This window comes from Plutella xylostella, chromosome 22, assembly GCF_932276165.1.
Source record: "Plutella xylostella chromosome 22, ilPluXylo3.1, whole genome shotgun sequence".
Classification (NCBI taxonomy): Eukaryota; Metazoa; Arthropoda; class Insecta; order Lepidoptera; family Plutellidae; genus Plutella; species Plutella xylostella.
Window position 1 is genome coordinate 9,482,550 of NC_064002.1, and position 26,472 is coordinate 9,509,021.

At 39.2% G+C, this 26,472-nt stretch overlaps 1 protein-coding gene across 1 annotated transcript in view; it reads right to left on the reverse strand.

Moving 5' to 3' along the window:
• Nucleotides 1-1,027: 1,027 nt before the first annotated feature.
• Nucleotides 1,028-26,472, reverse strand: part of LOC105385720 (DNA N6-methyl adenine demethylase) — a 79,762-nt gene continuing 54,317 nt past the window's right edge. The window contains 10 exon segments of the mRNA XM_038105728.2: nt 1,028-3,674; nt 3,677-5,969; nt 6,191-6,419; nt 6,569-6,847; nt 7,542-7,770; nt 7,960-8,099; nt 8,206-10,641; nt 10,732-10,801; nt 14,300-14,494; nt 20,975-20,992. Of these exon segments, the coding sequence (XP_037961656.2) occupies nt 3,558-3,674; nt 3,677-5,969; nt 6,191-6,419; nt 6,569-6,847; nt 7,542-7,770; nt 7,960-8,099; nt 8,206-10,641; nt 10,732-10,801; nt 14,300-14,494; nt 20,975-20,992 (6,006 nt within the window). The 3' untranslated portion in view covers nt 1,028-3,557.

A 26,472-nucleotide genomic window follows, 5' to 3' on the forward strand; every position in this document is an offset into this window, starting at 1 on the left:
AGATGAACTGACGAGTACCGGAACTTATAAGTCATATATCTCTGAACGGACAACTGTGACAACAAAGCTGTCAAAGCAAAAGTTATTCCTATTAACAAGACCTATCCAACGACGTTAGTCTTACTGCTATTGGAGGGTGGTCCCAGCTCCCATATATTTTTGCCCATCCTCTTTTACCTACCCACAAACAAATATAAAAAGTATTCGACCGGTAACGAACAAATACTTTAGTTTTTTTTTGTTTGTTTGTTTATTGTTCATTTATTTATAACATTTACTTTTTGGTTTGTTAAAAACATTGACATAGGTACTTAATTAAGTTACTGTATTGTTATGTTATTTTATTCCGTCCATTTTAAGACTTATAATTTATGGTGTGAAATATTGAATCTTTTGTTAGGTGCTATATCGTGTTTGTTGTTATTATATTTTATGATTTTACAAAATTGACGTTACCATTTTGTTTTATAGCTGTAAGTTAATGAACGAACATTATTGTGATCATTGTAGCTCAATATACTGTTATATTAAATGGAAAACATTTTGGAACCACATTTTTGCATAATATTTTTAAGATTTAAGGTGTAAGCTAAAATGTTTCTACCAGTATTGTGCCTATATACTAAACTTTGCAGGGTTAAACATTTATATTGACACATTTTACACATGTACTTTTTACAAGATTTTATTACTTTTATACCAAATAATATATAAATACAGACACAGGTCTGAAATCTAGGACTTACGTAGTTAGACCTTAGCATATTTTGTATAAGTATAAATTTTGTTAGAACTACACCATTGTAGTATTATATGCCGATATTAGTTTATAATATACCCATTAATGAATAAACAAATAAATTTATTCTTGTATGTGACTTTCATTTCTTGCCGTAGCTTTAAATCTTAGGTAGTTAGTAGTAAAAGGTATTTCAGAAGGTGGATTACAAAATAAATAAACATAATATTACTACGCTAGTCTAAATAATTTAAAAGAAAGGATCGTGGAAATAAAACATTTCAGAAATCTTTTTAAATTATTGTATTAATAAATAATGGTAGTTCTATTTACATGACACATTCGATTACTCTTTTGTTTTGGCAGAAGACAATAAAAATATCGTTAAGACATAATGTTCGTCGTAACTTATAAAAGTAAAACGAACTACAGTGTTCGCACGACTAAAGTAACCTTACAAAACTTCACATTGGTAATATTATCACCCATAAAAACACAGGGATCAGTCATTAAAAGCGAATTCACAATTTTTGGTTACAACACACAAAATACTGGTCGTTCGAATTGGTTCCTTATAAAAGGCATGCATTAAAAAAAGTGCGATTAATCCTCAAAACATTTGTATCAATATGACTTTACTGGTGAAGAAAACCAAAGAAGCGTCACGGATTTGTCTATAGCACTCTTATTATTACTGGTTGATTTGAACCACATTGATAAATCGATAGTGCTGCTCCACTTTGGTTTTCATCCCCACTGTGGAATGGTTATTATTAAAATGTTGCGCGGAGTTTGAGAATAAACCAACGCACTGCACAATCACACTGAAGACAGACAAACATACATAGCACTCATGAAGTTAATGGTTATATCACAGGTTTCTAGTGTGACCTAAATGGATAGAGCATTGTTTTCATTTCTATAAAAGGCCGATGATACATTTACTTCTACACATTTATTATTAAAATTATTACATTTAATACGTTTTTTATATCGCTTTGGTGTATTTTTTTGCCTCTGAACAGTTGCAAATATTTTACGGAACTTTGTGATTCTGAGTACTATCGTTAGTTGATTACATATATTTTTGACATTATTTTGCAATATGCTGCTATGTTTAATTAAAGTTTCTGTGATTGCTTCTGATATGTCTTGTCGTACAATGCATTAACACTCGAGGAATACCAATAATAATTCGTCGAATTATTAGCAACTAGTATAATGGCAAGACTTTAGTGGGCATTACCAATGTCACACACGTAAGCTAAATAATATCCAATACAAGTTTAGGCAAACTCTGTAGAATACCAACATTATGCTCCATAAGACCGATGACATTTCGCACCATTCGTTTTTATTAATTTTATAATAATATTTCACTCCTACTTTAAAATGTACATAGACTTCCGATGTCTATTATTGCTTAATTTTTATAAGTTCTGTTCTCAAAACTTTAAACCTATAAATAATTTCACGTTCTTCGTCCCAATAAATTTACCATTCAATAAATACGTACACGTAAAAAATATAAACTATATCAATAGTTTAATCTTTAAAACAAACTTTGCTTACCCTAATTATATATTAATAACTATCAGTATGTTTTCATTCAATTTCAATATTATGCCTACTTTATAATCTTTCCAAGCGCCTGATTTACTTTTTATTTGCAAATACATATTTTATCTTATACAGGTAGATAATTTATTACTCATTTCTCTTATTGTTTGATTTCTAAGAATTTACATCGCATACTTAGCGTGAACCGCTGATTCGTATTCATACAGATATAAGGTCACATTTTTGGTAAAGTTGAGAGAATATTTAAATCTAACAATGAAATCAGCCGAACAAGACAGGCACTCGATTTGAAAAGTAAAGAAGGCTCCTACAAATACGCCTCGAAATAACTGGAATAATTTAATGTCAATTGATAAATGAAATATATTAAAGTCTACCATAACGCTAAAATATTACAAAGAAAATGATCTGATACATATAAATAAGTTAAATAGTCTAAAAAGTTTAAAATACACACGACATCTTAAACCTAATCGAAAAGCACTCGCATCTTGGTAAAATACACAACGCACTAACGCCATGATTTATAATAATTAATAAAAACAAAATATGCTACTTGTAGCAAGTCGGAGTTATAATAATAAATGGCAAAAACTAAATGCAAACAAAGGTACAAACAATTTAAAACGAGCCAAATACCGTCGAATGAATCAACACGAGCGAACTACGCACAACATACAACCTTTTGGAAATGTGATGTTTTGTACTTTTGTTCTCAATTCTAAGGTTACTTGTAGGGTTAGTAGTTACTTTATGAGATCATTTTATCGCATAAAAACTCAATTATGCGTTATATTAGAGAACATTCACAAAATATGCAGACAATAACGACGCTATTTTATACAATAGAACTTGTAAATTAAAACTATTTTTCGAGAAAATGACAGAAATTAACACCGGTAAAGTTAAACTAAAATTAACACAAGAATATACAAAAAAATACTAATTGATACGACTTCGATACAAAGTAGATACTAACTCGATAATAACGTAAGACTAGCTGAGATGCGATAAACACTACAAATTTAACTTAAAATTACAAATCTTTGATTAAAAACTCACTCGGAATACTTTACTATAAAAATGTGACGACATCACGGTACAGATAGTCAATTCCAATGTTTATGTAAACGTTTGATATAACAACAAGATTTTGGACCAGTCATCGAATATTAACTCCCGTTCAGGAACTAAGGTTACCTAATACGAAGCACGACATCTATTCATAAGTTGACGATTACACGGTACTACGAGGAAAGGCAACATAGACTAGGTCTAGGGAAGGTTGGGCATGGCCGGGAGCGGCTTGGCGGGCGGGCGCGGGGCGGCGGGCCCCGGTCGGTGTCAGGTGGCCGACTCCTGGTAGGGACCCGTCACCGTGCATGGGTGCATGGGGAAAAGCGTCGTCCACGACATAGTAGTATGCGTGTCGGTACGCATCATTATCTGCCCGCTTTTCCTCGCAGCCGCAGTGGCTTCCACTAGCGCTGATAAGGAACTAAAGCCCCCAGGGAAGCTGTCCTCTTTCTTCCACTTCTCCCCGTTAGGTGTTTGTCTGTCGGGTCCCGGAGTGGACGCGGGAGAGACCGAGTTGGAGCTCGGCCCGGGAGTGGAGGGCGTCGCGGGCGGCGTCAAACCCAACTTTTTCAGTCTCATCTTTTCCTCCCATTCCTCTAAACCGTGTTTCGGTCGGTTCAGATTCCTGTGCTGGTAGAATACCAGAGAGATTCGAGTCGGATTGACTCTGTTGGGAGATTTGACTGACGTGGTTGAATGCATTTCGTGTTTGGCGCATTCGAATAGCACACTCCCGTGGCCCAACGCGATGGCTACTCCACCCATTTGACTGTCCTTAAAGCATTCCAAATTGTCGGAGAAATCAGTGACCTCTCCAATGGGTTCAGCTTTAGGTGGCTCTGGTGGGTAAGGGATGGAGAAAGGCGGTGGGTACAGACACCAATTAGGTGAAGACTGGCACCAGTTAGGACTAGTATTTTGGTAAAAGTTTGGCGCAAAGTTGGGGTTATATTGATACCCGTAGGAATTGTAACAGTGAGAGTTCCTTAACAACTCCTCTCTTTTATATTTTTCCGCGTTGTAGTACGCTAAGCTGTTGTAGTCGTTGTAAGAATTTTCGTAAGGATTAAAATGCCCGTAAGGGTTTGACTGAAACGGGTATGCGTTACTTATTTGAGGGTAGTTTCCGTAGCCTTGTATGCTCGGAGTTTGGTTTGCATAAGTGTTTTGATTAACAGCATGAAAGCTGCTCGTACTTGGGTTAAACTCTGGAAGGTTGGGTTTGTTAGCTATCGCCATGTTTTGACTATACTCCTCGTGGTTGATAGTATAGTTATTTTGTTGTGAAACAGGCGGCTGAGTATTGGCATTGTTTGGAGTGGAAGTTCTATTGTCGTATGGACTCCTATGTTCATAACCTTGATTTAAATATGGTCTTTGTTCTGATGGTGGATAGGGTTTTAAAAACGTTGAGTTTTCCATACCCTCCGTAGGGACAGTGGTATGATTGGATCTGGAAGGTGGCCTGGCTTTGGGAACTCTGAATAAGGCATTTTCGTCTGTATTTGGGACGTCTTTTGATTTTCCTGTTAATGGGTCCCAGTTTTTGGGGTCAGGAGATTTCCAGACGCTTTTTCTTTCTGAATTTGGATCTACATTACCAGGCGACTTTAGTTCTGGTGTTTGGATAGGCGAGGCCGGAGTACTTTGTGACTTCTGAGATATCTCAGTGAGTCTCGGCGAACTCGGCATATCGAAGTCTGGTAATGTTTTGTGATTTATTTCTACTCCGAGAACATTTTGCTTATCCGTCTCAGTCAATATCTTCTGGGCATTTTGATCGACACTTGTCTCGCTCTTGTTAGAGTCTGGACTGTAATTATTTGGTGGAAGATTTAAATGAGCTGTAGTCGAGTCGGGGTCTTCCTTGACTACGTTACTGAACATTTCCGCGGTACCAAAGTCTGGCCATTGGTTCTGCGGGTTATTATTGTTCGGAATATTAACATTTGGCGCATTTACGAAAGCATTTTGTTCTTTTCTCTGAAGACCGGTAGCGAAGCTCGGAAGCTGATTTGGATTAGGGTTTTGGCACGAGTTGCCTTCAACCAGCGCGGGCACGTGGTTGGGATTGTACAACGCATTTTGATGATGCAAATTGTAGCTTTGATCGTACGGATTGTAGGGAGAATCTAGCACCGTACTGGAAATCTGATTGCTTTGGAGTTGCGCGTCAGTGAAATTATCAATCATTGTAGCCATATCCAACAAGGCTGGGTTACCTAGATTAGGGTTCATCAAACCTGAATTATTATGCATGCCGGGGTTGACGAAGGCGGAATTGTAGGGCGAATTCATGGGGAATACATTAGTGTTTTGGTTGAGGGCTGGAGTGAGGGCTCTGGGTGAGGCGCTGTTCTGGCTTCTTGGGCTGGGGTTGCTTCTGGGGTCCGGCTGGGGTGTCCTAGGGGACGGGGAGGGGCAGGGGGGTTTCTTGGACCCCGGGCTTTGTTGTGAGTTGTTGCTGCTGTTGGAAGTATTGGCGTCTGCCTCGGGCTCGTCCTTCCTTTTCTTCCCGTGGCGTCGACACGGCTGCAGCGGCACTGACCGCACTCGGACTTCCATTTGGTATCTGGAAGAGATAGTCGTTTGTTAGGACTCTTGAATCTTGCTGGATATATCTGCAAGTCTTTCTATGGTTATCTAAATAAAGTTCGTCGTAAATTGATGGCAATAGGCGAACTATCCGAGCATGCAATCCGCGACAGTCACAGGTTAGAAGCTACATACATCTATGATTTCATTACAAAGGCAATAAATCTTAATAAAAAAAACTTGTACATCACCACTCACTTGTCCAAGATCTCCAGTGCCCCGTTCTTTATCTTCTCATCCTGTCCCTCCTTCGAGCCGAACTCGTCCGTATTATCTAGGACATAGAGTGGCAATACGTGCAGTTGTTCGTCGGGTGGTTTGGTGAGGTTTCTGTGCTTGGCTAGAGTGACTACTGCTGTGCAGCCATTGTTCATGTTGTGTAGGTCGCGGTGTGCGTGTGCGCAGAAATCTATGCACGCTGTCACTCCTGGTGGGAAAGAGGGGAATTGTAGAATTAAATGGATAGTAAGTATTGTTTCTAGGTTAATTTAGATTCACGGTGAGTTAAATTTTAATTGTTAATTTTTGCTATATTGTACCTATATATAAACTAGTAATAACTCAAATGGAACTTACCAGAAAACGGTCGACCAGGTTTGAACCCGAGCCGACAATCCGACGCCTCCTTCTCAAACTGGCACTGATTCTCAAAGCTTTTAGGGGCCAGATTCATGTACAACGGACTCAACAATGTGGCTAATACGTGCATTCGCTCTTCTATCTCGCTCTCCTCGTTCTTCACTGAGAGGCGGAACTTGCGAACGGTCTTCGATCGCGCGTATTTGCAGCCGTTGTAGTACATCGACCACGAACAGCCGAAGCTGTAGGAGGCGCCACACGTTTCTGGGTCCAGTCCTGGAAGACAGGAAATAAAATTGAGTTTGTGAATATTTTCCTTTTATTTTGAAGGTATTTGTGCCCCACTGCTTGGTGGTAGATAAACTGTATTAAGAGAAAATTCAATCGATACAAAGTAGATTTATTTAAAGGTATTGTAACTTTTTCTTATCGATGACAAAAAATCATTAAAGCGAACACAAAGCGCATGATATTTAATGAACATGCCTCCTTGTATCTAAATTCATATTCACGTCAATTACCCCATTTAGAAGTAGGTATATAACATATTCTAAATGCGTCTTTATCACAAAAGCGGATGCCCCATAAAGGTATTTCTAAACTGTTATCAGAGGAGCAGCACAGATGGGAGATAAGTGACTATCATTTGCAGAAATCAATTTGCCACTTTATAGCGTAATTGAAACTCTAAGGACGTGATAACTTTTGATGGGTTTTTGATGACTCTTTAGAAGTGACAAAGTTGAGGGGCATAAAATACCTCGATAGTTACAAATTTATCTTCGTTATTGGCAATTTGACTTTAGGATGGAAAACTCACGTATCATGTCACAGGGGTCAATACACCAAGCATTTAAATCTAAAGACAAAATAATCGCCGCGACGTTAAGTATTAATCTTCTAGTTGGTTTTAAAATTACCCGGTCGTTCATGGAAGGAATAATAAAAAAGGATCTCCCATAATTCATACCTTGACAAGCACAGGTTCGATTCTCATTGGTCGCACATCGTCTAGTAGTCGGCAGGCCATATCTGTTCAGTTTATGGCTCAATAGCGTATAGTCCAAGTCTGCCTCAGACTGCGGTATGCCTTCCCAAGCCACTAAACACACGACTATCCAGGTGGTAGCGCATTTGTGACCGTTTCTGCATTTTACCACGACCAACACTTTCTCTGTGTAATTTGTGCGACGGATAACCTGAAGAAATTAAAAGTTTTTATGAGTATAAGGTCGTGAAAAGACGAGAAATACTAATGTCTGCAGCTAACAAGAACTTCATTTACGGGTACATAGTACATAGGTAAGTAGCAAAAGACCAGAAATATGGGCATATAAAATTTATTATGTGTTTGTAAGTAAATGAAGATGGTCGATCCGTACACTCACCCACTTTGCCATAGGGCATCCTTGCGCGGTCTTCCCTTCCTTTCCCGTGTAACATACTTTCTCTATCCTCAACTCTTTCCCGGACAAGCCAGTTCTTGACTCCAACTCCCTCCGTAGCTCGGCTAAAGTGGCTGCCGCTCCTAAAATAATTTTGTCATTTTAAAAACTAAATACGAAAAGTTGAAGCTGGAATCTTAAGCTGATTATCTTCAATGTTGAAGCAAGATAATATAAGTTAAAACTTACCTAAGTGAGTGTAATAACTGCCCGGCTCTGGAGGGTTCTTATCAGCAGGAAAACAATTGCAATCTGGCACCTCAGTCCTAGAATTGTTCTTGAGCTTTTCCAGATTTTCCAAATACTCCTTGGAATAATTGAATTGGTTAGGAACTTCTTTCGTGACTTTGGCCAAGGCGTCAGGCCCTGGTGTTGGCGGTTTCCCTTGGCTTTTAGGGTCATTTTTGTCTGTTGCATCTGGGTCGTCTTCAATGACTTCATCTTTGGTTTGTAGTCCAGGACACGCACCGTCCCTCAAATGTTCTGGCGGTGGTTTTTTTGTGGATCCTTGACGACAGCAGGAGTATCCTACTTCGTTCCTGATTATGACGGGCCCACCGTCACCTCTGAATAGATACGGCTCGCTTTTGGACAGGTGTCCGAAGCTATTCTTGTAGATCTTGTGGCCAGGCGGTGAATGCTCAGATTTGATCTGCTCGACGTAGTAAGGTTTAGGTTCCGCAGACGCGCTCCGCTCAGAACTCGCACGGTTTTTCGATTGAGGCTCTTTTCTATGTTCGTGCGTGTTTCTGTTGTACTTCTGGAAACCCATGTTCGTTTCCTGTACGCGCGGCTGCGCAAAAGGCTCTGTGGATTCTCTCCTGTCATAAGGAAAGTTGCTGCCTTGGAAGTTGTTGTAATTAGCCTGCGGAACCTTTTGCCCAAAATTTTCCTGCTTAATTGTCGAGATCGGTGGTAGCGCCGTGTTTGCCCTGGAGACCATTCCGTTCGGATAGTCCCGGTAAGGGTGCAGTCCAGTCATGTCATTTGGTTTGGAGAATTGGTTTTGGTTTGACTTAGGCGGTTCAGTGTTCATTAGTCTATCATCTTTGGGATACTGGTAGGTCTCTGGTGTCTCTAGTTTGGGTATCAATGGCGCGGCGGGGTGCCGCGTGCCGCCTCGTGGGACGGTCTGCTGGTTCGTCTCCGAGACTGGTCCAATCAACATTTTCGACTGAAAATCCTTGCTGTCCTGACTATTGTAACTTAAACTATCGGTACCGTAAATGTCTGCGTACTTGTGCGCGTCGTACGGGGCCGCGTACGCGCCGTACTGTCGCATGTCTGCGTAAGACGGTAACTTCTGCGGCGTTTTTGGCAAATTAGCTGTTGCGTGTTTATCATACGAGCTCTGGCTCGTCCCCCCCTCCCACTCGTGGTGGCCACCACCCCCGACGTGGCCCGCGTACGCGAGCCCGCCATAACTACCGGCGCCCGGGAACCCGCCCGCGGCGCCTACTCGGTAATTATCTCGGAGATGGTGGCTATACGATAAAAAATGACCGGTCGTGTTTCGGTCCTCGGTGACGGGCACCACGATCTTGCTGCGGTCGTCGAGGCCGCGCGGCGGGTCGCCCGGGTCCTTGTCCGGCGGCGACGCGGGCCCGTCGCGCGCGTGGCTCTGCTTGTTCAGGATCATCGTCTTCAACCTCGAGTTCAAGTTCACCCGGTCCGACTGCGAGAACATCTGCTGCTCACTGTCGTCCTGTCGCTGCTGCTGCATCTGCTGGTTCTGCTGCATCTGATTTTGATGGTTCATCTGCTGCTGATTCTGCATCTGCTGCTGTTGGCTCTGCATCTGGTTCGACATCTGCTGCTGTTGGTTCTGCAGCTGCTGCTGCTGCATCTGTTGCTGCTGATTCTGCATCTGTTGGTTCTGCATCCTCTGCTGCCACTGCCGCTGCTGCCAGTCGTTCTCCCTCGTGCCGTTCTCTCTATACTGTTGTTGTTGTTGTTGTTGTTGTTGCTGCTGTTGTTGTTGTTGCATATTGTGGCCGCCATTAAAAGCGCCCGAGTACCCGCTACAATCGAGTGAAGCTTGCGGACCGTTGCTCCCCTGCAGGTACCCAGGCTCGGCGTTTCCCGAGTGCTGTCCATTGGGCGTGTTCTCGTTCTGTCTCTCTCCCTCGCTGTTGTGGGAGTCGCCCGTCCCGTTCTCTCCGTTCGTGTACTGACTTTCATCGGTGTGTTCTTGGTTGTAGTCGTTGCGCTCGTATGTTTGGCTGACGGTGTAGACGGGAGCTGCTGAAGTTGGTACGTTATTTTGATAAGAGGCGGCCGAGGCGGGGCGCGAGTCGTTGCCGGGCGCGGCGCCGGGCGTGGGCGCCTGCTGACCGTACTGCTGTTGGTACTCGTTGGTATAGTGAGGGGCTCTAGGGGATGGAACTGGCGTGTAGGCGCCGCGATTCGAGGGCGGCCTCTGAGCCGGCACCGACTGTACCCCCGTGGTGTAATACGTGTTATTCGTGACGTCAAAAGTCGTGGCGACGTTTTGGACGGTGTAGGTGGTGTTTGCTGTCTGGTAGTGGGGAGACGTCGCGTATGCTGTGGTGTGGTTGCCCTGGTAGTCTAGCGTAGTCTGCCCGGTCTGTGTCGGTAGTTGCTGGATGAATTGGTTTTGCCACGCTGCGGGAAAAGAGCATTCTATTATTTCATACTCTAGGAAATAAATACCGGGTACCTAAATGAAGAAATTTAATAAAATTTGGTAATCACCTTGTGTCGGGTCGGCTTGCCACGCCGTCGGGAAGCGGTTCGGGTCTCCCACGTAGAACGGCATTGGTGACTGGAACAATAAGACGCCCTATTAGACCTTATTAACAAAATCTAGTTTTTTACACAATAGGAGGACATTTTTAATATTTTGGCTAGTCGTTGCGATAGTAATGTGAACAAATATATGTATTTATTTATTTAAAGCACAGTGTGGACTATTGTAACCGTGGTTTCTTCCACTGTGCCTTTGGTCAGTTAACCTCGCCATAGTGTGATTACGTTAGGACAGTTTACATTAGGCTCATAATATAGAAAACAATGTGCGAGGTCTAGGCTCAGCCTTGTGTCCATTTGTATGAGAACAAAGCGCCGTTTGACCCAACTTAGTTAAAATAAACACGCTTATTATGACTTTTAATGTCTTAGCCTTGTATGAAACATTGTTGTTAAAACAGTTTTCAGTCTGAATAGCCAAGGTTTTGGCTCTATTACGTGTTTAGTAGTACATATTATACCTATAAGTAACAAATGTAAATAGAATTTACAAGTTATACAAATATTTTAAAAACAAAATCAGTCACGGGTACACTAACTTGTCACTGTGAGTGTAATTTTGTTCCAGTTACCCAACACAAAACCGTATGCGTCGAAATTGCGCTTGATGCAAGCAACAGTCAGCCTTATTCCACTGAGTTAAAGGTTTCAGAGCTTACAGAAAGTTGGAAAAACAAAGGGCAACAATGGACAGCCGCACCAACGTGTTTGTTACCCGGAAAATTGCTTAACACAGTTTGATATGAAAGTTACAGCTACTCTACCAAACAAAGTAGAGTTGTGCTCACTACCAAAAATCTAATTTATGTGGAAAATAAAGTAATATTAATATACACGTATAAAGTTACTGTGGAGGCACCATAAATAGGGAATACTGGGTAGAGAAAATATGAGTTGAGATTCATAACTTCTGCTTCTATCCCTTGGGATTCGTTAGGTGCAATGATTTTAAAGCCCGTCCGAAAATGCCGCTTTATGATATAATATTTTTACAGTGTCACGGAAAGACAGATTTAATAAGTTGGTATTGATATTGTGTCGTGGATGATGAAACATAGCCATATTTCACAAAATTTTGTAACATAAGTAACAGAATAGCATCCACATTCATCGCTCATCATACTGTACATCATTTATATTGAAAAACTCATAATCATTCATTTGTACCTAGTTTAGGTACGAGTACGTGTTTAGAAGTTCGCTAATGGATCCAGGTAAACAATGGGACATTGCGGCGCATCCTTTAACAAATGGCCACATTGTACCAACAAACTCAGGTTTAGAACTAAGTCTAGGCACAATGGGCCAACTCAATGCATAATAATTGTTTCTGGGAATTTATGGCGATGGTATAAATTCAATTGGCAAGTTAGTTACGACGTTTATTGGATCGAGCTATATGCTAAATGATTTATGCCCGTAGTTCAGTGAAGGTGAGCCGAACAAAAGCTCAGAATCTAATCTAATCCACTTAAAAGTTTCGTAGGTACTTAATTAAAAGATTTGTAAAAACAATGTTTTCAAACAATTTTAAATTAAAATAACTTGGTATTACGAGCGAATTATTAAAACTTTTTACATGTTAATTTAATTTATTCGCTTTGAAAGGAATTCGCATAGCTCGGCAAAATTAAAATGGTCCGCCATATCGCAACTCAGAGAGAGTTTCTAAAGTAATGTTTAATTCTTCTCAAATATGTTTACGGCACCTTTGGCCTCGTTTCGTGTTCCCAACTTTAGTAATTTAATATTTTCTTACCTGTTATTAAAAATTATACCTGAGTTATGGATGCCACGCATGGGTTCTTGCACAATATTGTGCTCGACTGATTATTGATTGGCAGTTTATAATTCTAAAGATTCTATTGTGTTATAAATAGAAGCCAGCTTTTTATGCTTCCTCCTTATACCTACTAATATGAATCCAAAACTACAAATAAGATCTCCTTATACTTAAATAAATAGCTAATAATAATAATACCTTACTCAATTTGGGAATAGGCCAAAAATATCGCCGCAAACATTTGCATTCCGTATTAACTCACATTTTGGAATTCCAGAAATGTAGATAACTGCCTTTGTTTTGTTTGATTTGTGTTCAAGACATTTTACCAACATTACAAGTGATATATTGATATTGCCTGGTAGTTGCAATATTCCGCTTTCTCTACGGCCATTATGATCGTTAGCTAACATTTTACTGCCTTTTATATCGGGTACGGGGAAAATGACAATACCGGGTAGGTATATTGTAGTTTTTTTTTTTTTTTGAAAAGGTTATACTAAATACTAAGTACCTAATTAAAAAGCTAATTTAACAACACAGGAAAGCAATAAAATTCAAAATGGCGACATAATTTCCCGCCTATTACATTTTTTTTTGGCTAAAGTGCAAGGAAATAAAACGCAACAGCCAACAAGCGGCGATAAATTCAAAGTGAGCGGGTGCGCCCAGAAATTGCCAAAGTTGTACGACGGTTGGTGGAAATTAAAATTTTTAACTTCGCCGTCTTTCTCTCATATGTTACGCTTTGAAAGTTTTGCAATTTAAAATCATATTAAAATTATGAAGCACCTAATTTTAAAACTAAACAGGCAATCAAAGTTACGTCATATCTTAATTTGGTAAATATTTTCAGTAATAACATTAAAAAGATTGTTGGAATATGACTTATAAAGGATTTATTTATTTACGAGCATTTTCTACCGTACTAATCCAATGTTTTTTTGTAAAAATTGGTAGCCTGCTTCAGAATGAATTCATTCAGTGTGGCATACCATACTTTCTCTCTCTGAAATTATGATTCAGGCAGCGACAACCATATTTTTATTAAGTAGTCAGAAACATAGCTCAGAAAACTTTTGCCCAATCAAAGCTGTCATGTTAGTCCGCCCGAGTCAAATGAGATGTCAGTCCATCTCTGAAGCTGTTTACCGAGGAAGATATCGATAAACTTGATTGATTGATTGAACTTGTCAAACTTGTTCAAGGATCCATTATGAAGTGTCCTTAGGTCCTTATCTATCATATAAGAGCTCAAATAGAACTCTGGAGTTCTGATCGTTTAAAGGAATATCAATCATGTTTTAGAAGGTCGACGTCTATTGTAAGCATTTACGTATAAGTTTTTTCAGCTCGATGTAGGAAACTTTCATCATTATCGTGACTCGAGAGCTTGGATATGTTTCATTATGTTGCCGCTATGATTGTTATAAGAACTATCGTGAATGTCCTGCTAGCATCATATTGCGCTATCTAATCATTATCATACGAACGAATCGTCGGACGAAGATGAAAGGATCTTACTACGATGTCCAATGACTGGCTAAACCTTGAATCACGGTGACCAACCCTAGCTCTAGTGATTGTCACCGGCATACTGAAAAGCTCTGCCTCACAAGGACGCCATGGCAAGCAGTTAGTATTGAAATGTATGGTACCTACTTCAATTAGCGTCATTTCCATGGCATCCTAGTCAGGCAGGGCTCTTATAAGCTAATCTTGGACACTCACCATAGGCTGAGCACTGGGATGCTCCTGCTTCATGTTGGGCACGGCGGCGGGGGAGGGGCTGGGCGCGGCGGGCGCGGGGCTGGGGCTGGCGGCGGGGATGCCGGGGCTCAGGCCCGCGACCCCGGGGACTCCGGCGATGCCTGGCGCGCCGGGCACGCCAGCTGTGCCGCCGAGGGGCTTGCGGCCGCGGTAGCTCTGCAAAGAGGTCGAGGATGAGGACTGGAACTTTTTGGTGAAAGGAGGTTGTATTCAGAATAAGGAGTTTCGTTTTGTGGTGACTAATGCTGAAGGATTTTTTAATGCATGCTAATAAGTTTAGGTTGCATGAGTTTAAGTAGCATGTAAAAATGGTTCAAGGCCACGGAAACATGCAGAAGTGACCTCCGTTTAGTAGCATTAATAAATTGCTGAGCTATATCGAATTAACGGCAACACTGGCCATCTATCTCAATAGATGTTTCCTCTCTAGAATGCGGCTTCCTGATTGGTCCATTCCGAGAGCAGCCGGCTGTAAACAACGTACGATCGCCAAGATTTCTTCAAGGAAATTTCGAAAAGGAAAATCGTTGTATTACTAACATAACAATAACAATATTGCTTGCCAATGTGGGATCCCACTTTGGAGAATGTATTTTTATTTCATTTCTTTTATCTTTTGTAAATATCGAGTCTTTAGGATTTGTACAAGTATTTATTTGGGATAATAGTTATGCAACGCTTAAAATTTGTTTTGAGGTTTAATAATGGATAAAAACAACTTTACAACTGCTATTTTTAGCAATATAGCATGAATCCTACACTGGGTGCTTGCACAACAGGTAGGGATAGTGAACCTAAATACATATTCCCTAATGGATAAGTAATTTCATTTTGAAAGCCTGTTCCTCCGATATAGGCTACATAGACTATACTATACAAATACCAACCATACCTAGTATGCCTAGTACATTTACAAATTACTAATATTTACCAAGGAAATTATAGTATAGGGAAAGATAATCGGTATGGGGCATGTAATTCAAAGTTCCTACTTCAGGCTACCTAGATTTAGGTTTCTAACTAGGCATTTATACAAGCGCACTTGACGTTTTGGATTTATTTATATTTTTGTTAAGTTATGTATGAAACAGTAGGTACATAAATGATATAATGTACGGTTCACTGGCACTGGTCACAGCGGACTTAGTTTTTATATCCCAACTAATATAATATAAATATGGAGCGACTATAAAGGTACTTAAAACTAGAGGTGCAAAATACAATTCGCTCTAAAATATCCATAGGTGGGTACTGAACTCGTTTCAAAGTTATTATTAGATATTTAGTTCTCTTTTATGTGCAGTCTACCGGTGAGGATTAAATAGATACGCTTCGCCGAGCTGGTACTGTCGGGGAAAGGCCACTGACCACATTTTGTACCACAGTCTTCTTACTCTCATTAATATAATGGTGGTAACTATCTACCTAAGTTTGGAATGAGACTTTGACTTGGTCACTTTCCACGATTGTACTAGATTGTATCTTTTATGAACTGTTAGACATGTATCCAAATTAATTAGTCAGTTAGGATTAAGCTATTAAGATTCGTAGTAAGACGAATAGTAAATATGCTAATGCCAGTTTTAATAACTCTATAAATTATAGCGATGACTGGTACTTAATTTTACTCATAAATTTTAGAATCTGCTAAAAAACTATTGAACTTGAAGACACTTGCATTTTCATGTGATAATATTAATAATTATTTAACTTTCGAATTTAAGGGCGTCTTGCACAACAAAGTTAAATAAAATTAAATAGTTTGTCTCTTGCTCTGACAGTATAATGTCAGAGCAAGAGGTCATAGATTTAATTTTATTTAACTTTGTTGTGTAAGACGCCCTAAGACGAACAAAAAACCAAAACCCAACCTACACGTGGGGTAGAAATATTATTTTTGAATGGAATAGGATCGCTCCTAACAATATAGAAACAAAATAATAACTTTCATCCACTTCATTGATTTACTAAAGATTTGGGATTTACGTTAGTAGCAGATCTATAATGAAATCATACTTTGTTACGAAGCTTTTTTAAATTGAGCACCCGATAGGTAGGTACATTGGGATATTGGTTTTGTGCGTTTGTGTATCATTTTATTTGTAAGTAGGTAGGTACCGTAGAAAATAGACACGTCACAATGCCATGTGGCGGTAAATTATGAGTTTAGTCCAAGATTCATAGTTTCTGTAACCCAAAGTATACGGGACAAGGTCGGCCTTTGATCTTTTTGGCCGCTGCCCAGTAACTATGCACTGGGAAATATTCCGTGGATACTTTATGTCTTCGAGTTTATTGATTAAGCGAAAAATTCATGTGGTTTTTGGTTTCTCCAAATAAAATTATTGTGGTATCCTAGGTGGTCATTCGTGGGTGTGTGAGGAGTGTAGATTTATTGCTATTCTTTTCCAATTTCATAAATAAATATTTTGGGGTCGGATTGCCGAGCGTGTGTGAGATGTCATAGAAGAGCAAAACTTGATTGATCTAGTGACATCTAGTTCATAAAACAGACCTAATTTGATAGCATATTTATCTATAGATAACATATCTAATCTATCAGCCCCTAATTGGCCGCAAATGTGGGTCACTTATTTCGAACGGAAAATGATCCTTTCATTATTATTCTTTTGATAAGTATGTACTTTGTCAGTCTTCTGGTATGCTAAATTAAGTACTTACAACACATTTTTTTGTTAAGTTTTTTAAATATCATCGTTTTTCTATGAACACAGGCTGTTGTGAAAGTGGTATTATCGATTCATACATTCATTCGAAAGTTACAAGCTGAAATTCGGGTATTTAGCTCATTGTTACTACCATACTATTGATTAAAAGCATACTTCACACACCTATTATTTGGCTATCGAGGATGGAAGTCAATAAATGGTCAATAAAATAAATTCACTAATACGAAGTCACACCAAACATCCACCGGGAAATTAATGTCAATGAATTCCGCATAGAAAATGGCAATATTTTACGCAAACGACTTACGAGGCTATAAAATGGGCTCATTACAAAAATATTATTTCAGCTTTTTAACAAATGTTTGAGGTGGCATCTTTGTTTATTTTTTTGAATTATCGCTATTGTTTTACTTTCATTGTTTTAATAAAACTGACAAAAATTCAATCGTATATTCTCATTGGTATCACGAAATGTAATAAAGATATTTCGATGTTATTCCAAGTCGACATTAATGACTTAGAAATGAATTATTAGCTACATAAATAGACCAGCGATATTATTTAGCATTTGAGTTAAATTATTCAAATTGTTTCATATCTCGTTCAGTTGATTCAAATGTTCGCTGCAACGGAAATTTTTGAGCGGGTGAACCGATTTTGATGAAACATCGTTTATTCTTATGTCTTCTTTAACAAAAAAAGACATTCGAATCGGTCGATTAATTTCGTAGCGACGAATCTGCGACTGACTAACGAACATTCAACTTATAATATGCCTATTTTCGTTAGGGCATCGGGATTAATTACATGCCAACATAACAACTTAGCCTCAAATAAAATAATGCTTCGACTAATTCTACACTAACATGTATGTAAACAAATTAACGTTTATTAACTCCCCCCCTTGTATCACAACTCAACGTAATCCAGTGAAATGCCAACCGAAGCTACAGTAATGTGGCCGTGTAAATCCGTACTAATACAAGTTATACAAGCGTGTTGACGCGGTGTACAGTCAGCACGTACAGTCAGCAAAAAAATACATTGGCCATTCTAGCGTAAACAATTTTATCCTGAGACTAACCTTCTATCGATACATACAAACTATTTCATGACACATATGACTCAGTGTATAATAAAATTTAAGTGTTTGTGCTGGGGAGGCCAATGTAATTGTTTTGCTGGCTGTACATGGTACACGCGGACAAGCCGGCATCTGCGTGTTAAACACGTGTTCGGCCCGCGTTGGTCTGCCGTACTATTAGTGTACTATCTGGGAGATACCCTACTAGATAGTAGTATAAGAAAAACGTGAAATGAAAGAAAAGAGAATTAGAGAGAGAGAGAAACAGATAAAATTATTGAATAAAATTTGATTTTCTTGCTGTGCAGAAGTTTTATGGAAGCTAACTTAATATTAAGATGTTCTAGGGATAAAGATGGCTACATGAACCATTATTGAAGTATACTGAAGTTTCATCAGCAACGGTAGTACACGAATCACTAAAGTACCTAAAGCAATGTCATCTTTCGTGAACTAAAGAAAACAAATCAAATGATCAGCTCCAGCAACCTTGTGCTTGTACGTTGGTAGAATAAATTCAAGAAGCGAACGAATTACAATCTGAAATGCGAGTAAAACTTTTATGCTCCTCATAAATTATTCAGAACATTAAAACAGCATTTTTTGTAATAAGAATTGTGTTTTTTTTTGCTTTAGATCGGCTATCTATGTTTGAGGAAGATGGATGTGTTGTGTTCTATGTTCTGCTTGTTAATGTTACATAGATATCTAGTTAATATGTATAATCATAATGCATGATGGTATATTTATCGATAATAGAGATAGATTTCTATCGCATTATTATTTAGAACATCAATAAGAGGAATTATTGAGTCTTCTTGTCAATAGTTACATTTTTTATGAGGAAAGCCGAGACTGAGGAGATGGAGCTACTTATATGATTAACTCATTCGATTCTTTGTAAAGAATTAGTTTTTCAGTAATTTTATTAAACTAGAAGAAAGTTTATTTTCACAAAAACTACGTGAAAGCTTTCCTTACAAACACTTCCTGATACATGCTTGAAAATTATAACTTTGGAGTTTAAAAGGTAAACAGAGTCTAATATCTGTTGACTTATTGTATTGCATTTGAATAACAACTCACACATTTTATATTCTAACATTGGTTAGTTACTTACAGTTTGCACAAAGTGTTATGATTACCGTGGTACAAACTATTACAAAGTTTACAATAGCCGATTTCTATCACATTCTATTGTTATCGATCGACATAATATAATCGTTATGATGTTTATTAAATAGCAGTTAGCGATTATAGCAACACGCGTGTTAGCCATTTCCTAAACATCCGCCTAATACCATATAAATATTATTCCTAGTTATAATGAGATGTTGTCGGTTATTAAAGCTTCAACAACCGAATGTGCTTCGGAAGAAGACAAAGATAGACAGGGATAGAAGATGGTGACGTCATATGAGCAAGCGCATAGTAGAAATGTGGCAACAGTGTAGTGTAGACGAAGAAGTATGGCAACTTGGTGGTAACTTTGTTTTGAAAATAGACACCACACGGGTATGGAAGGACAGATTGCATTGATGAACTGAAATTTAGGAGTTTCATGTTGACTAAAGGCTGCAGGTAATTTTTCCTTTGGACTTTAGACCGAAAGTAGTGTGGTATGGGTTTATATTGTAGCATTGAAATAGCGCATCGATTTGTTTTAAAGTTATTGGACAATTGAATTATGAGAGAAATAAGGAAGTAGGTACTTATTAAACTCGCCCGACGCAACACTTTGAAATTAAACCCTAATATGCAATCAAAAATCTAATTGAACAACCGTATCTGACCGAAGTCCAAAAAGAACAATTCAAAATTATTCAAATCAAAGCCCACAATATAAGTCAAAGGAAGAGGAGGAGGCACTAGTCTACATACCCTGGAGCGGTGCGCAGGGCGGCCGAATCCAGGGGTCAACGACCCCGCCCGCCCATCGACCGCTGCGTATCGAGCCTTCGCCGTGTGTCTCCGTCGTGTGAGGTTATTTGTCACCTTACAGCTTTTGTTTTTAATTTTTAGGTCCAAGGAGGTTTGAATGTTGAGAACTCTATGGTTCAGAAATTAGGAGCGGTAGAGCGATAAACGCAAGCTTTTGTTTTAAAGTGCAGCGCTTCTTGAAAGACCTACGTCTAGCAATGGGTGACTTTAATTAATTTTCCATGTTACCCATCAAGTACTTAGGCACTTACTAATTAGGAGCTGTTCTGTCCTGAATAATTTATGAGGAACATAAAAGTTTCACTAGCATTTCAGATTGTAATTTGATATTGATAATCATAAACAGTTGGCAGCTGGCTGAAGTACCTACCCACTCAGCATCAGAAACGTCAGTAGGTAGGACTTTCTGGCTTTTCATGTGACGAAGCTGAAAAGTTTGACTGTATCTTTAATTTAACTGGAGTTTAGCGAAATCCCACATGTCATTATCATCAAATTGAGACAAATTACGTTTGACTAATTAATTTTCAGTTTTAAGTACCAGCTAACGGTATAAGAATAAGAAGTTAATATAAGTTAGTTTAAGTAGTTATGACAAAACATTATCAAAATATTTACATTCCTCATTCAAGAAATATTTTGTGGTGTGAAGATAAGATAGGAACAGTGCAATCACGAAATAAGTAAGTATTAGAACTACAGATGCATGATACGAGTAAATTCTAACGGATATAAATTACTAATCAGGTTATTAACACAGACATGAATAAGTAGTCTAGATTCAATATACGTTTTTTTACTAAGAGATATAACATACAATCGTGCAGTGAAACGAAATACTATGCAAATTAAAACAAAATAAAAGACAGCAACATACACATTACACATACACAGAACATTTATACATAAATGCGTAGTTACCTTGATGTCTTGTAAGACCTGAGAACAATTAGAAACACATTAGATTCCCATATAAATTGCACTAAACTTACAATTAACAGACATTGTAGGCTATAATTATATCTACTTATAGACTAGCTCTAAATCTATTTATTAAACGAGCAAATAATGATACCCGGTCTTGAATTTCTGGATTTATTCAAAAGTGCACTCGATTTATCCGGCGATATCCAGTTCTACTCGCTTACAACCGGTTGTCTACGACCGTCGGTCGATAACCCGCATATCTTCTGAAACCTTCAGCACTTTCATATTGAATCAAGTAAGTATTTCAATGAAGATACAATAACGCAAATATTCGTTGTTTTGCTAGTATAATTTTATCCGAAATAAAAAATACATTCGAGCGGCAAACTTGGCGGGATTCCCCGACTCCCGAAGGATTCAAAACTGAGCGTAACAATTGACTGCGTAAGACAGTTCGTAAACCTTCTTCGGGATCTCCTGAAAGTTTTCATGACAGAATCGGCGGCATTGAACCCGAAACAATAAATCCCGAGGTGGATGAATCCGTGGAAGTTTTCTAAAGCCCCGTTTAAGGCAGGTCAGTGATACGACTCTTGGCCTCATTCTATTATTCAATAGGAAATCGGCATTAGAATACTGATACGTACGATACTCGTCGCTGTGAGGTACCTACGCTTGAAGAACTGTACAGTGTACTGTCAACGGTGTTCATTGACTTTGCTGCACTCCATGTATAGAAGTTATGAAGCTTTTTGAAACTGCTATTTTGCATAACGAACTTTCTAACCGAGCAAACCACGCTCGTAGCCCGAAGTGCATTTGCTTATTTAACTAACCTTTCACTTTCAGTTTCAGAAAAACGTAAATCCGCAACCCGGGCGCGCTTTCAGCTGTGGAATAATCGCCGTTTTAATATGAATGGGCTGACCGCTGGCGGGTCGCGGCCCGCACAATCACGACCATTTATCCGGGCGGGGATGCGTAATTCGCGCCTCAACACACCCGGGTAACAACCCTGATCCGGGCAAAGTTCAAGGGCTTCGTCTGGCGTGTGTCTACGCTTATTCCCCCGAGGCCGGATATATTTCACCGCCGACTCTTGGCAGCTCAGCGCTTCCTTGCGCTCACGTGGCGCACTGTAAACACGCGTGGCAGATCACACGTGGCGATGCGAGATGAAAGTGATATGCGGATAGGCCAAGGTAAGGAAATACTGAAAGACTATGCTGAAAGATTATTTATTTTGGATAAAGCCGACAAGTTTTCATCGCCTTCTTCAAAACAAATCGTAAAGATCAACAGGGTAATCGAATTTGCAGCGCTGAAGCTGAATTGATGGTCGAAGAAAGAGGTTTCGTTCCCAAAACTGTAATAAAAGGCGTTACTGTAAAAACCAATCAGGAAAGGTTTTTATTTGATATAATAAAACGAGGATAAATCCGTATAAATGGGTGGGAGGAGAGCCGGCCGGCCGCGGCGAGGTCAAGGCCAATCCCTTAGGAGGGTCCTTAGCGCTCGGCACTCGAAGGAAATCGCCTTGATTTAGATCCCACTGAATGAAAGTTTCGCTTTGTTTGTAAACACGATGTTTTCCAAAGAAACTGTGAACATTTTAATCGGAGTCGAAGAGTTGAAGATTCGGATTTGAATTCTTTGATCGCTCAGCTGGAGGTGATATCTATTTGTGGAATCGTATTTGGATTATTTATTGATACTAATAGAAACGATTAGTAGAATATAGTTTAATAAAGTATTTCGAATTTCTTAACACTACATTTTTAATATTTAAGAAACTATAGATGAATAACTACGAAATGACCTTCCCCAACCGATGGCGTGTGAATCACTATGCTATGTATCACTAGCTATATCTATATCTGCTGGCATGTCATGATAATTTGTAGCATGCATTGGTATTATGTAGGCGAGACGAGAGTGGGCGTGACATGTGACACGTAGACGCACCACAGACGGCTTCATTACTAATTACGACACTCCTGGCACTCACAACATCATTAGCCCAGTCATTTGTTTTGGTTCTTCATTAATTTAAATAATGATTTGTAAGGGTAGAGATAACAGTCTGTATTATACAACTTTGTTGGGGTAAATAGGAATGGGAAAGGAGCAACATTCTGAACGCAACATACATTCTCTATCCGCTGGGGATGGCATACGCCGTTCGTTCTTCAAAGCTCGTAAACTGAGAAAATGTGTGTTGTGCAGATCTTTTATCCAATGCGCTTTCGCTTACAAACAGCTTGACATCCCAATGCAAAAAGGTTAACTGTCTGAAAGGTTAACTCACGTTATCTGGACGTTATGAAGTCATACTGGTATTGAACAAGCAGACAGTATGTCTCCCTTCGTTTCGGCTGATGAAACATGTGTGGCCGACGCGGCGTGGGTTCATTCACGATACAAAGTCGTGACACTCGTTATCGCTCCTATGATCCTATTCAATGTTGATTGTGACATTATAGTGAATTAATCAGCCAGTGCAACTTGTGGATATTTGGCATCGTATTTCTGCATTGATAATGCACCTAATTTATGAGTAGTTAAATGCGGTGCTCAGTTTAGAAATCATCAAAAGCCGTTTTAACAATTTGATATGGAAAAGAACGGCAGGGTGTAATAAATTTTGGCCTTAAAATAAACACACCATAACGTTGTGTCCGTATAACTACACGGCTGGCAGTTAATTACTGTTGATATGATTCATAAAGTCAATTAGCACGCTAGCCATGGAAATGAGGTGAATTAAAATTTACTATAGCGCGTGGCGTAAATACAACTCAAAATTTGAGTTCACAAGCAAACACGACCGTATTTGTATGCATATGAAAATGACTTTTGAGTGTGATCTTTGCGTTGCGGAATACGCAGGCATTCGTTTAAAAAGTGAAAATTTACAGCGTTCGGAAATACGTGTGGAAATTTTTCCCAATTAGATTAGTCCGGTTGTTGATGCCGCCGACAATATTGATTTCCACTTTTATTTTATTTTTCGTATGTCGGTGGAGCCGGCTCCGGCCTCCACATTTTCGAACGCAAGGGGTCTATTTTTAAATGATTGGTTTTAAGCTCGTCTACCATGTGGTTTTTGATTTGGAATGAAAAAATATATTGTATCCTTTTATATTGGAGGTATATTGGAGAGAAGGCTTCATGAAAATCAGCGCAGCCGTAAAAAAGTTATAAGTAGCTTCAATTGGCTTCAATTAATTTATCTTCGTTGCGTTTTTAACTTCTCCTACGGCTACCTTCAATTTATTTTCTCTTTTACGGTCTTAATGTTAACTACTTTACTACCTCTAAAGTATTCCGGATTTCTTATCCACGAAGAATCTCCAAGGACCTCTTATTGCGTACAACTAATGGGCATTCACAAAATCTATCATTTACCTTATCCATAACTCGATTGATCTGTGCTTGTTGAGATAGCTAGAAATAGAAACACGCGGCGTTGTTTATTTACAACACTATCACACAACGGCCTATCACCTCATGTTACACACGTTGGAATCGAGTAACTGAATGAATCGAGTTCAGCTCGTTTGACCTAGATTTTTATTCGCCACGCGTGCTGTCAGTAGCCTCTGGCGACGTGAAACACGATACATTGTGCACACGTCGTCGGGTACTGGCTGGTAGTAATCGATTTACGAATTTCGAATTTTTGAACTATGGTTGAGAACTATTTATTAAGAAGGCAGCGACCGATTGAAAACAAGTGACAACCAGAAAATACAACGTATTAAGCTGCGGGATTAGAAATAAGCTTCATAAGATTTGGTTAGCTGCATAGGTACCTAAAATATAAACACGACTCAAAATTATATCGAACGAAACGGGAACAGAGATAAGTCGTTTATCTGAGCTGGCACAACGTATAAATTGGAAGGAACTGTGTTATGTAAACTTTGCCCAACGATAACGGAACGATAAGAAAGGCCTATGAATCAGGACTTAGCCCGTTGTTTTTTCCTATTTGCCGATAAGAGTGCATTATCGTTGCTACTTCTACACATTGTTGGAGCTTTACAAAATGTTCTACAATGCATGATGTAATCTTGTGCAACAAGCCCCTTGCTGCACCTAGCAAAACTGCATAGATTCGGATGGCTCTACTCAATTATTGTCAGGTATTTTTATTGAATTACTTAGATGGTTATAACTTCTAGACTGGGACCTAACAAGCTGGAGTAAGCATAACCCGCGCGGGACGGCACAGATGGATATGATGATGAATGTGATGATGATATTGTGTTAAAGTTGCGTAATATTTCCGAGATCACTGCTTGATCGGGTACACCCGAGTCCGCGTTGTTATATGATTACTGGTTATCAAGAAGAAGAGCAGTGCACGCAGTAGCGTCTCTACCAACTGACTGTCAACTGACATAACTTGCAAGATTTGTCATAATATTTGCAGCAAACCACCTTTTCGTAGCATTGAGTAACACCCGAGTCCGCGTTGTTCTATGTTGCGTAGGTACCTAGTGATCAAAATTAGGAGGATGTACGGGGACGGGGGCAGGGGTACCTACCTCACCTGTCAGTCAGGAGCTGACATTTCTAACGATTTTTATTGGACACTCGCCATCCCCAATTTATTCGTTTTATTCAGTTTCTTCTTCCACATTCTTTCTTAGGTGTGAAAGAAGAGAGGGAGATCTATTTAGGGAACATAAGTACTTAGGTACTCTGACCTACTGGACATCATTTTAATTTAGTATTAATCTAGGTAGGTACCTACTTACTGAGTAAATAATAATTATTGCCTATCTTGGTTTCTGTCTAGCTAGAGTGTTTATCGTTAAATAGGTAGGTAACTAAAGTTGATGTAAGGGATCGGGAGTGGTCATTAAACTAGTTTACATTTATTTTTATTGCCCATAATAATTATTGAACGATACTTAATTTGTTTTAAATTAAGGCATAATTTCTAGGTGGAGCGAAATTAATAAGGAGTAATTTTAAAACTTTTTACTCGATATTTAAGTGGCTCGTGTGTGTAGCACAACGTAGGTTAGGTAAGTAGGTTTTTTTTTTTAATTTGTATTGTTTATAATACTTATGTACCTACCTACTTACACCTTATATGTTTTATCCAGTCTTTTAATTATTGAAGATAGTGGTTGCGGTTGGTTACTCTACATTTCGCATAGAAGAAGAGAAGAAGCTACATCCTGCTTTAGACTACGTTCGCCAGCCGTACTGGGGGCTCAGACTAGCAGAGGGTCATGCGATGTAGAGGACTAGAGTTAGGTGAGATGCACTTGTGCAAATAGACAAGATAGAGTCGTGGACCACGACTCGTGGTTACGGCAGCAGCGCTACGTACCCTTGTAAGTAGGTATTTCGTCAAGCCAGAGTAAGTAGCAGTAGCTTCTGGACACAGGGTATTAAAACATAAGTTTTTTTTTCAAGCGGGCAAAGGTCATAGCCGTTCAGCCAACAAGCTCGGCTGCACAGCAGTTCACAGC